The 13,007-nt window shown below is 41.5% G+C and overlaps 1 protein-coding gene across 2 annotated transcripts in view; it reads left to right on the plus strand.

Moving 5' to 3' along the window:
* The first annotated feature begins 1,138 nt into the window (after window positions 1–1,138).
* Window positions 1,139–13,007, plus strand: part of SYBU (syntabulin) — a 125,743-nt gene continuing 113,874 nt past the window's right edge. For both annotated transcript variants that reach the window (XM_049853973.1, XM_049853974.1), the window contains exon 1: window positions 1,139–1,698. In XM_049853973.1, coding sequence (XP_049709930.1) covers window positions 1,570–1,698 — 129 coding nt within the window. In that variant the 5' untranslated portion in view covers window positions 1,139–1,569. The remainder of the gene's footprint in view (window positions 1,699–13,007) is intronic.

Consider the following 13,007-nt stretch of genomic DNA (forward strand, 5'->3'; position numbering starts at 1 on the left):
ACATGCACGTGCCAGAGTTAAGTAACATGAGACTGATGGGTTTCAACTGCATGAACTTTGTACCCCAAAGGTCTCTCACATAGTAATATGGATACACTGTACTTTAAGCTGACTGAGCTAAACAGAGTGAGAAGGTGAGGCAGAGAAAGGAGGAGGGGGCAGGGGTAAGGACAGGGGTGTTGTTCTTCAGAAGGAGTTTTCTATGCTGAAAGCTCCTTAAGAGGTAAAAAGGGAGGTTCATTAAGAGCAAGCAAATAATATAACACGAAACTCACCTTCTGCCTTTTGCAGACTGTGGTGGATGCCCTTTGACCCTTAGCTATGGTGGGACAATGCAACCAGTTTTATCATAGAAATAAATACTTTAGTAAAGTTGGATGACGGGGCTACCTCAAAGAAGGCTCTTCTCACCAATCTCTTCAAAACCTGCCTTCCCAAAGAAGCTAGTGGAGCTGATGAATTAGTTTTGCATTTGGACTAAAAAACTGGAACAGTTTTCCCTCCAGTCTTGAGGTTTCCTTCAGCCTTACTTAAAATCAATAGAAATTATATTTTTTTTTTGTTAAAGAAGCCCGAAGTATTCTATTTTTTAAACCCAATCGTTATTACCTCCTGAGCGCTAGGAAGCCAATGGCTACATTTATCCCCAGGTCACAGAGGAGAAAACTAAGACAGAGTCACTTTGTTAGGATGAGGCGGCCCATTGGTGGAGTAGGAAACACCTTGAGCCCGCAGGTAAGTCTTCGCCCAAGTTGTGGGCCCTGTTTCCTTAATTACCTCCGACTGACAAGCTTTGGTCATGGGAGAATTTTCCCACGGAGAGACTGTCCTAAAGGGCACCTGAGCTCCACTCTGCGGTTTTCTGGGATTTTCATCTCCATCAAGGAGCCCTGGTGGTGCAGTGGTTAAAGCGCCCACTCGGAGGTTGGAACCCACCAAAAGATGCGGCAATGTGCTTCCGCAAAGATTTACAGTCTTGGAAACCCCATGGGGTAGTTCTACTCTGTCCTAGGGAGTCGACTTGACTGCAGGGGGTTTGGTGGTTTGTCATCTCGATCGCGAGGGTAGGCTACTCGTTAATTAGGGTGAGTGAAGACCGCGAGGGGTACGGCTCACATCAGCCCCGGGGGTCCACGCGGGGGCGGGCAGCGGTCGCGCAGCGCAGATCCTCTCGCCGAGCCGGCGCTCCCTCCACTGGCGGGAACTCCGAGCCCCTGCAGTGCGCCACCAACCCCCCGAGAGGCTGCGGGAAATAGAGCCTGTGGCGCAGTCTGCAAGGGCCCTGGCGACCGGACCCGGCCTGGCGGTCGGGAGCCCCGGGATTAGGACCCCGGCACCCTGGCGCCCAGCCAGAGCCCTCACCGCGCGCACGTCGCTACGCCCCACCTACCGGTACCGGCCCTTTGGTCCCCGGCCCTTCTGCCCACCTGGTCCGCAGCCCGGACCGCCACCCGGCGGGCTGCAGAGGCCGAGGGGCCGCGGGGGCCAGAGCGCACGGGCGGCGGCGGCACCACGTGTCGGGCCGGGGCTGGCGCCGGCGGAGCTGGCCGGGCCGGCTCCCGGAGCTGGATGGCGAACCAGCCGCGGCGCCGGGTCCGGCCGGCGCGCCCTCCTGGCCCAGCGCGGCCGCCACGCTCCCGGGAGCACGTAAATGCCTCCTCCTGGACTGCGCGATGGGGCCCCGCTGAGAGAGAAAGGGTAAGACCCCCGCGTCCGTGCGGGAGGGCGACTGATTGTCTGTGGTCCAGTGTGGTCCAGTGCGGGGGGTATCTAGGGTGCTCAGGTTGGCATGCAAGGAGGTTGTGGAAAATGGGGCATCAGGGGAACTGTCACCAGAGGGAGGCCGAAGGAACAGCGAGTACGCGTCCCTGTTCGATTGTTGAGATGGCTGAGCTGGACTCCTCATTGCGTCCATCACTGTAGAACAGTTCAGTGATCCCGGTCGTACGGTTTGAAAATCCGTTTACTGAATGCCCTCGGGAGTGGGGATGGAAAATGATGCATTCTGATAAAGAACGGTTAGTAAAGGATAGATGGTCTCCAAAAAAGTTTCAGTGGGCCTCTCCAAAGACCTGGAGAGTCCAAAGTTCCCAGAGGACACCTTTCAAGTTTCTGCTTCCTCGAGGATTTTTCATGAAGATTGTTCGAGGTGAGGAAGGAGGACCCATTTTTAATCAGTATGTTGTTGATGAAGGGCTCCGTTGATGAGCTCAAAATATCTGCATGCTGGGTGGTGTCAACAGGCTGAATTAAAGATGGAAGTGAGTTATAGAGAGGAAGAGACCTGCGTAGGCGGTGATTTTTAAAGTTTAAATGGAAGAAGTCACTTGGGAAAACTGCTTTCCTCTTGTTTTTATCTTCTTTGATATCAAGCACGTAAGTAATGCTGCCAAGAAAAGCAGGAGACTCCACTGCCAGGGGTTGGTCCTTTAGTCCTGCCCCCCAGGCCTGGGTCTCAGAGCCAAAAGGAAGCTCCAGCATCTGAACTGTCCTTCTCAGACGAAGGCTGAAGTTGAACCCCACAGTTCATAATCTTCAGTTTAAAGTTTCCACGGCAACACTCTCAGCTCAGATACTTGGCCAGAAGCATTTTAGGAATGTTTGCTTCTTTCTCCCAAAGAGTGCCCCTGGGGGCCAAGGAATTCAGGTAATTGCTCTGCCACGTTCCCTCCACCTGAACTTTTGGGAGAACAGTAGCACCTGCCCCACTGAGAGAAGGGTGCTAGTGAAATTACGTGTTTTATGTGCTTCAAATTTTGAAGCAGCAATAGATTTTCAAAATGCAGCTGACGCAGTTTGGGTTAATTAAGTTATTTGGCAATAGAACTGTTTTAATATAGAATGCATTTAAAACATACAGTGCATTTAAAATTTTTAACTTGGTTAGCACTTAATAGTCTTTAAGACAATGTCATAATTGAGACTGAATAATTATATATCTTCTTAAATGCTGGGACCCCAAAAATATTCACCCAAGCCTTCATTTTTACAGACGGGCTACTGAGGCTGGCAGTTGTTCAGGGGCATAAATTAGGCAGTGGCAGACTTGGAACCAACCTCTCCTAACACTCAGTCCCGTGCTTTATCCGTACTTTAGTAAACCTGTGTCATAGATAAGCATAAAAGAGTCATCTTACAAATTCATGATTGGATTTAGAGATGGGGGATGACAATAAAGGGGTAGTACAAGGTAGATCTTTGTGATGCTGGAATAGTTTTGCATCTTGATTGGGATGGTGGGTACACAAATCTCACATGTGATAAGTGTCACAGAGCTATGCACACACACTGCACCAATGTCAGTGTTCTGATTTTGGCATACTGTAGATACACAGGAAATCGTGGTGGCTTAGCGGTTAGGAGCTACAGTTGCTAACCAAAAGTTTGCAGTTGGAATCCACCAGGTGCTCCTTAGAAACTCAATGGGGAGTTCTGCTTTGTCCTATAGGGTCACTGTGAGTCGGAATCGACTGGACAGCAGTGGGTTTGTTTTCTTTTCATATAGTTACATAAGATATACTAACCATTTGGGGAAACCAGATGTAGAGTACACAGGGGCTCTTTATACTATCTTTGCAAGTTCCTGTGAGAGTTAAAAGAAAAAGTCATTTTGTAAGTACATCAAATTCCAATACTGGCTATTTTTCTAAGCCTCAATGTACACAAAATATATGTTAAGTATGTATCACAAACTACTGTCTACATACTTCTTTATTTGATATTTTAAAAGACCATATCAGCTTTTAAGGTATTACTGCTCCGACTCAGATATCAGTGTATCCTGGAGATACTAACATCTTAGCTATATATATATATTAATTTAAGGTTATTTGCTTAAAATGTTGGAAAACAGAAAGTGTTGCCTTTAAATAGTTACTGTGCTAAAACAACAACCTCGTGTTTTTCTCTCTTCCTTCCCAGGCTTAGTCACTAAGTCGTATTTATAAGATTTTTTTTCAATCTGTCTTAGATTATAAATTAGTTTGTTTAAACTATATAACATTTGGTTTGATATGCAAACCCCTTTTAAAAATATCCTTGAATTAAAAATCTTTTTTTCTTCTCAAAGTGAACTTAAACTGACTATATGGGGAAAAGATGAGTAAATGAATATGGAAGGATCATAACAGTATTCCCAAAAATGCTTCTAAGGAACTTTAACTCACCGTGTTCCTACTGATTTTGATGTGTACTTTCACAACCATCAATGAAGGATGTTTATGCAACAGTTTTTTAGGGGAAAAAGTCAGTATTTCTCTTTAACGATTAGAGGTTTCCAAAGACATTTTTCAGATCCATCGTTCTTTTTTATTTAAGCATTTATATTTATTTAAGCATGAAGTATTTTCAACCATTAAAATACTCTGTGACCTTGTTTTTAACTTTGCCTTTCATGAAACATAGACATGCCCTTGAATGTTTAAAAATACCTTCCTAGAATTTACCTACCAGCAAGACTCAGATTTAAGGAAGAATACTGATTCTTTGACCGTGACTGAATCTACATTAGGAGAAATAAACTCAATCACATTATAAATCTGCTAATTATTTCTGACCCTTTGATTTTAAAATCTAAATTACTTAGAATATCAGATGAATATTTTTAGTACATGATAATTAAAAAAAAAAAAACTTTTCTTACCCTGTGATTTATGTGGATAGAAAAGCCAGAAATTATATTAGAATATACACAGTCATAGATCTATTACTAGACTTTACCATGTTTACCACTTCATTTTGGAATTATTGTCAACACAGCATGATGATGTTTAACAACAAAGTGTTACTCCTTAGTGAGAGTAATATTGGTATTGGTACAATCATTGCCAGTTGATAGAAGATTTCATCCTCTTCTCTAATTTATTTAAATTTTGAGAAAGCCTAATCAAAGATAATGTAGGACATTTGGGCTGTTGAGTCACGAAAACATCCAATATGTGGAGTGCAACCATAAATCACAGATGACACCTGTTGGCCCTATGTCCCATATGGGCTAGCCCTAGTAGAGTATCTTTAGAATATGGTAGATCCATAACAAATATTTGTAGGAAAAAAGCTAAATGAATAAATGAATGAGCTAATGACCCCATTCATCACAGTGTAATGTGATTTTTACCCAAAATAACTGAATATCCTATGCAGAGCCCTGGTGGTGAAGTGGTTAAGAGCTCAGGCCGCTGATGAGAAGGTCTACAATTCGAATCCACCACTTGCTTCTTGGAAACCCTGTGGAGCAGTTCTACTCTGTCATATAGGGTCACTATGAGTCAGAATCGACAGTACATAACAACAATGCTAAGTACATAGGAAAGCTCCAGAATGAAGTTTCACACAAAGACATATATTTGTATGGTCCCCATATAACTTAATAGGCACATATGGTCTGTAAACTGGGGAATATACAGTATATAAACTGCATGAGCCCAAAGATTTTTGTTTCTTTTGTATTCCCAGTGTTTGGCAATCTAGTCGATTTTTAATGAATATTTTGAATGAAGTAGTGAATTGAGGGAGACATGTACATATGCACATAAGTATATTCTTATGTTTTCACTGGCTAATCCTTTTCAGAAGTAGACCATCAGGTCTTTCTTCCATGTCTGTCTCAGTCTGGAAGTTCAGCTGAAACCAGTCCGCCATGGGTGACCTTGCTGGTATTTGAATACTGGTGGCATAGTTTCCAGCATCACAGCAACACGCAAGCCCCCACAGTAAGACAAGTGTTAAAAGCAGAAACGTCACCTTGAAGACAAGGATGCGCCTGACCCAAGCCATAATGTTTTCAGTCACCTCCTATGCATATGGGAGCTGGACAATGAATAAGGAAAACCGAAGAAAAATTGACACCTTTGAATTATGGTGTTGGCAAAGAATATCGAATATACCATGGGCTGTCAAAAGAACAAACAAATCTGTCTTGGAAGAAATACAGCCAGAATGCTCCTTAGAAGCAAGGATGTCAAGATTATATCTCACATACTTTTGACATGTTATCAGGAGGGACCAGTCCATGGAGAAGGACATCATGCTTGGTAAAGTCAAGGGTGAGCAAAAAAGAGGAAGACCCTCAAGAAGATGGATTAACACAGTGGCTGCAACAATGGACTCAAGAATAACAACGACCCAGGACAGGAACCATTCCCGAAGACTACTCATCAGACATGGAAGGGACTGGACAATGGGTTGGAGAGAGATGCTGATGAAGAGTGAGCTACTTGTATCAGGTGGACACTTGAGACTGTATTGGCATCTCCTGTCTGGAGGGAGATGGGGGGGTAGAGAGGGTTAGAAACTGGCAAAACCGTCACGAAAGGAGAGACTGGAAGAAGGGAGCGGGGCGACTCATTAGGGGAAGAGTAAATGGGAGTATGTAGTAAGGTGTATAAAAGCTTATATGTGACAGACTGACTTGATTTGTAACTTTCACTTAAAACACAATAAAGATTATTTTAAAAAATTAAAAAAAAAAAAAAAGAGTAACAACGATTGTGGGAATGGTGCAGGACCGGGCAGCATTTTGTTCTGTTGTACATAGAGTTGCTGTGAGTTGGAACTGACTCGACCACACCTAACAACAATACTCTTATGTATGAAAAAATATTAAAATTAAATTCAAATTCAGGGCCTATTTTGTGATCTTGTGAATTGCCAAATTGTGGTCAGGCTGAGCACCTCTAGTGTTAGGACAGCCCCATTCCTCATTGGGAAGATGCAATTATCCTTATATTGAGGTTAAATTTTACTTCCCCTAATTGCAGTGTCTCTACTGTCACTCACCTGGAAATTCTCCCTAAAGATACCATGTGAAGCCTTGCCAGATGCCTCACTGAGGTCCAGATGTTTCACCAAATGTCCCAAGCTGGAAGCCTGTGGACCAGATTCAGTCTACAAATTATTGTTTTTTTTAATCAAAGGAATATTCACTAGTAAAAAAAAGTTTAAGTTAAAATTTTAAATATCAAAATGATCCATGTAAAAATTCCAGATTTCTGACTTCCCCTGGTAAATGGCGACCATCAGTTGGAACTAGTAGTGCTGGCCAGGGCCCATGCTAACCTTTTAATAATGCTCAGTACCTTAACTTTTGATAGTACACTGTCCAGTTTGCTCACTTGTGTTCATTGCCTGGTCCAAGTAAGCTCTAAGTTTGTGGCTTCTATCTTACGCGTTTCTCAGGTTTTCTAGTTCTAACCCTGTCTGTAAAAGGCAGTGAAGTAGGCCTGAGTTATTCTTTGGAGCCTAAGCTGACTTCTAAGCACCACTGTTTTCTAAGTGCTCAGTAGCCATCTTTTTTTTTATTATTATTTGTGCCAGAATATTACCTAATATTTCAATTATCACCAGCCAGTGTTTAAGAGACTCTTTCCTCTTCCTAGATTTTGAAAATCAGAACTCTTATGTTTCATTTCTTAGTTCCTGTCCTCTTGAAATCTCTCCCCACCTCCAGAATTCTTCAAAGGACATTGAACTGTGCACACACACATGTGTACACACACTGGTTGTCATGTGAAATCCCAAGCGATCATGAGACTGCTAGGGAGGACTCTACTATTCGATCTAATTAAGTTGCAAGCACAAAGATACGTTACAAAATGCTGTCAATTGAGAGCTGTTGGTATTATTTATAAACAGTAAACAACATGAACAGATTTGAAGTGAACCAATTCACTCCATCCCCACAAGTACCACACTTGGTAGGAAAGGAACTCACTTATGTCAAAAAGGGAGCCCTGGTGCCATAGTGGTTAAGAGCTCAGCTGCTAACCAAAAAGTCAGCAGCTTGAATCCACTAGTCCCTCCATGGAAACCCTATGGGGCAGCTCTACTCTGTCCTACAGGGTTGCTATAAGTTGTAATTAACCCGATGGCAGTGGGTTTGGTTTTGGTTTTATGTCTAAAAGGGGACCTGCTCACCCTGTCCCCAAGTCCATTCCATGTCACCAGGTGGGTATGCCATGGATCAGGTATCAGCTCAGCAGGTGTGTCATCAGCTTGGGTCAGGTTTGCAGTATCTGTGTTCTCTCTTTCTCTCATTCTCTCTGCGGCTTTTCTTAGCTGGGTCTGGCCCCCTGTGCTTACTGATCCAGCTCTCAGCCAGCAGCTTCAGAGAACCTTGGGCTAGTGCCAGGGTTAGGCTGGCATTACAACAGCTCTCGAGGCAAATATTTTACAGGCAAGCCCTGTACAGTATAAAGCCCAAGCTTCTGTGGGTCTCCTCTCAGCCCCCTCAGAACAGGCCTCCTCTTGGTCTGCACAGTGTCACTCGCTCTGCTCAAGTGTCCACCTGCATGGGCTCAGACTGTGGCTACTTCCTCTTTATGGAGCATCCAGCTCTGTTGGCAATTTTCTGCCCAGAGGCACCCAGCTCCATAGGCATAGGCAACATCCTGCCTGGAGGTGCCCAGCGGTGCTCCGTGGGCCAACCCAACCACCACTGCCGTCTGCCAGTCTCATGGTTCCTGCTGCTTGCTCTACTGCTACAGTTTCTCTGCCTCTTAACTCTGTTGTGCTTGCCACCCTTTCTCTGCTGTGCTTGCTGTCACTTCACTGCTGCTCAGCCGTTCTGTGCTTGCCACCTTTCTCTTGATCTTCAGTGTTATCAGCTCAGTATTTCGAGCTCAGCACAGTCCTTTCTTGGATCTAGAATGTTCTCAGGGCAGGGACCCTAGATCAAAAGGACAGGCTCCTTTCCAGGCTCTTGTTGGTCAGAATGTCCCCAAAAACCATCTGTGATATTGGTCATTTATATAGGAACACTCCTGTTAATTTCAGAATGTGGCTTTTGTAAACTGACCAATCCCTTAGGCTGATCATAAACTGACCAGTCCTCTTGAGTGGATTGCAAGCCACTTATACCAAGCCAACTGATCCTTGCAAGGCTTCTTATGCAGATAGCAAACTGACCAATCCTTTGGAAGACTGTGGCTCGACCAGTCATTTTGGGAGAATTTGTGAACCCACAAAGGCTACATAAGAGAAACCTATTGCAGCACAAACATTAACATGGTACCATAATTCTATTTGTAAATGGTAAAATTATAAATCCCAGGACATAATTTGTCAGTCAAATGAATTAAATGTTTTAGAAAAGGTAGTAGTATTTCTTGGTATGGCTTTATTTTCCTTTACCAAGTTTTTTTTTTTTTAAATCCTTTTTAGTTTGGAGTCTTTGATAGAGAAACAAAAGAGTAGCTAAAAAGTTATGTGTTAGTCATCCTTCAATATTAAACGAACTGCAACAGGCAGTGAGTTTATAAATTTCTCTTCTTTCAAACATAATTAACATGAATATTTTTGTCATTCTTAGTATTTTTGCAAGTCATAGTTCAAAATTTGATTCCAGTCTTCCCGATACTATGAACCAGAGTTTTGCTGTATCAAATATTGCTGGGACTGGAACCTTGGATTTTTCTATTTTTCACATTAATAGTAATAGTATTTATTATCCTAATAGCTAACTCAGACATGAAATAATTTAAGCACTGCTGTTTCATGTGATAAATGGTGGTGATGAGAGAGCAAAATTACAAAATAAGAATATCCTGAATGACCCTTTAAATTGGTTCTGCAAGTTGAATACAGGAATTGAAGGAAGTAATAAGGCATATATGTCTCTGAAAGTATGGGATAAAATATGAATTTAATCTCAGAAGAATGCACATTTTCTTACTCCCTGAAGAAAACTGCTAACCTTTGATGACCCAACCAAAAACAGTTACCTGAGCTTAAAACCATAAAAATCAATTTAGATTCAACTCACTAAGGGGAGAGCTGACATCTTTCATAGTATAAATGAAGAGTGGGGTAGAAGGTAATGTTAACCAGTCCTCTCCCTCCTTCTTTGATTTAACCTGTGCCTAGGGAACTTCAATTCATAATTTTGTCAATTTTACACCATTAATATGCATTAAATGAACTTTAAAAGGTATAGCATAATAGTCTGAGTGAGCAGGAACCATTAAACCTAATGACACTTAAATGCACTTATCACAGTGACTCATGTCTTTAAAACAGCCATTATAATGTTTTTCCATAAGATAGAAGGGTTTTTTCCAGTGTAAACTTTATAATATCTAGCTGAACATTTTTTATTCATTTGGTTGTTAAAATGTATTGAAATGGGAGATGGTTACTATAAAGTTATTTCTTACATTTTAAGCTAAAGGAAGGTTTCCTGTAGCGCTCAAGAGTAGGGCTGAGGGCTTTGGGTGAGTTGTCCATGGTCCTGAAATTAATTATTTCTCAGTGGCCCCACTACAGGGTTCAAACCAAAAAAAACCAAACCCATTGCTGTGGGTTTATTAAACCAAAAAAACCCAGTGCTGTCAAGTCGATTCTGACTCATAGCGACCCTATAGGACAAAGTAGAACTGCCCCATAGAGCTTCCAAGGAGTGCCTAGTGGATTCGAACTGCTGACCCTTTGGCTAGCAGCCTTAGCACTTAACCACTATGCCACAAGGGTTTCTGTAGGTCAGTTAGGTACAGGGAAAAAAGGATTGGTATTTCTTCTAGGTAATGACTTATAAGAATGCAAATATTGACTTAGAAATGGACGCATTGCTCAACATTCTAATAGGCATACCAAGATCATTTGCACACATTACTAGTTTGTGTATGTGAGTATCCATAAAGGGTGAATTCACAAATATTTGTTTTTAGCCTATTTGAAGCACAGGTTGGGAATCTTCATTGTTTCAGTTCTACAATTCCTTTATTAATTAAGTTCTCCCAACAGCAATAAGTGCTATGCATTAAATTATATATATATGAAGTGGAGAAAGAAATTGATGGAGTGAGACAAGAATATCTAGCTCTCTGTACTTTCTGCTTTCAGTTGGAAATCCTTTTGCTAGGCTCCAGAACAGTGGTAATTCTCTGATATCTGTTCTCTACTTCTTTTTTTAGTGCTGTAGGTGTGGCATAGGGCCTGGCCAAAGACTTGAGGAAAAATGAGACTTAAGGAGACTTAATTTTTTAGTTTCCAACAAGACCAATATCAAACACTCTTGACCTGTAGACTAATTACAATATACAGTTATATTAAACTTATTTACGGGCATTTCATTAAGAAATCCATTAAGTCATTTTCTCACACTGTTTCCCAGTCTGAGATTTTTGTATTTATGTTGTATTTTTGAAGCCAAAACTTTCCAATGTGGCACCCATAATTTAGCTGTCACCACTAATCATCAGTGAATTTTGCCCAGAACATTTATCAAACCTCTCAAACTCAACTCAAAAGTCTTAATACCAACCACTTTCTATAAAGGAGTGTTAAGAGAATAGAATATGTCAAGTAGTTGTGCTAAACACATGAACTTCATAAATCTACATTTCAATATCCAAGTTAGAAACTTAGAAATAAAAAGTTAACTAAACCCAAGAGCACTGAAAACATCGCATGTCCTGGTGTTACCTAAACACTCACTCTTCCCTGGAAAAGAAGAAAGACAGATTTCCTTTGCCAAAATGATGAAGTTATGCATTAGATGAAGTGACTGAAATATCATTGATGTATTCACTAGTACTGTACGTGCCAGTAAATTTCTACAGAAGCTCATAAATTAAATGTGTGATAACTTGCTCTGAAAGATTTTGATTCCAGTCTTGAACTATGTATACTGTTGGAAATCCTATAGGGCAGTTCTACTCTGCCCTACAGGGACACTATGAGTTGGAATCACTCAACAGCAGAGGTTTTGGTTTTTATATTCCCCAGCTCAAAGACAAGCTGCATTAAGAAGTTTTAGATTGATCTCTTATATTTTTAAAGATATCATGGTAACACATTAATTAATTACACTGTTAGTTTTTTCCTCTCTTGATGGCTTTAACTTTTTCTTAGCGTTTTCATCCCATTACTCTGTGCCTTGATCTATATTTCACTGCCCTGAGAAATTTCTTTCTCTTTTTGTACTGACTGCTTTTATATGCCAGTGCAAATTTGCCCACCAGGGAGAAGAAAGAGGTGGAAAAAAATTCATAGACACACCCTTGACTTCCTTAATCACATTCACAAGAAGTAGAAAATACCTTTTCTCCGTGTTTCTAATATATCTTACAAATGAGGTCAGATACCGTTAACATGCCCACACATTTCTAGCTGTTCGGGTTTACACATTCATTGTGTGGCTTTTTTTACTGGTACACAAGGGAGGTCGCATCTTGTGGGACTTATTTTTCCCCCGTCAGGATATTTAAACTGGAAGCTTTGTCAGACTGCATCAGTGTTGCCTGAGCAAGCAGGAGCAGGAATGCAAACTGCAATTTTAGCATTAGCATTCTACATGGAACAAAGGGAGGCACCCGGAAGCACTCCACACCAGTGCAGATTCCTCTGGTTTTGATTTAGAGGACAGTCAGGCAATCCAACTCCTGCGTTCATTTAAACTAGAGTCTCCAAACTTTGACTCCAGAACTGAAGCCTCGTCTAGTTCTATTTGCCTGAGTCAGCAATTTTTGGTTCCTTCTCCTTCCTCATAGGTAAGTTTGCTTTTGGTGATGAAGGAGGAATACCTGTTTTACTGGGGGTTACATTTTTATCAAAGACTTGTAAGAACATGAAGGAAAATGTGGTTAGTTGAGATTTATTTTCGTAAAGTGTTGCTGATTTTTCCAAAGAAGCCTAGTTTGGGAGTTGGAAGAGGTCTGGAGAAAATTTAAGTTTCCAAATGAGCTAACAACAAAGAATTTACAGTGCCTGATTTATAATTCCTGCAAAGAAATTATAAATCATCTGTTACAAAAATTCCTAATTTCTCATTTTGGTAGAATGTTGCTTTCCATCTATCAAGCCATGCAAAACTACTTTCTGTGTTTTTCACTGAGTCCCTCTGATCTGACTGACAAGGAAAGAATGGTTAACTGTAGTGGCAGGTAGCCATTCCTGCACTTGCCAACTTGGTAGCAGTTGGGTGAATGTGTTTCTATCCAGAGTTTATTCCAGACCAGTTAATTATATACTCTATGCATTACCCTAGAATGTAACTGAGAATTAATGCTCTT

Source organism: Elephas maximus, chromosome 15, assembly GCF_024166365.1.
Source record: "Elephas maximus indicus isolate mEleMax1 chromosome 15, mEleMax1 primary haplotype, whole genome shotgun sequence".
Lineage (NCBI taxonomy): Eukaryota > Metazoa > Chordata > Mammalia > Proboscidea > Elephantidae > Elephas > Elephas maximus.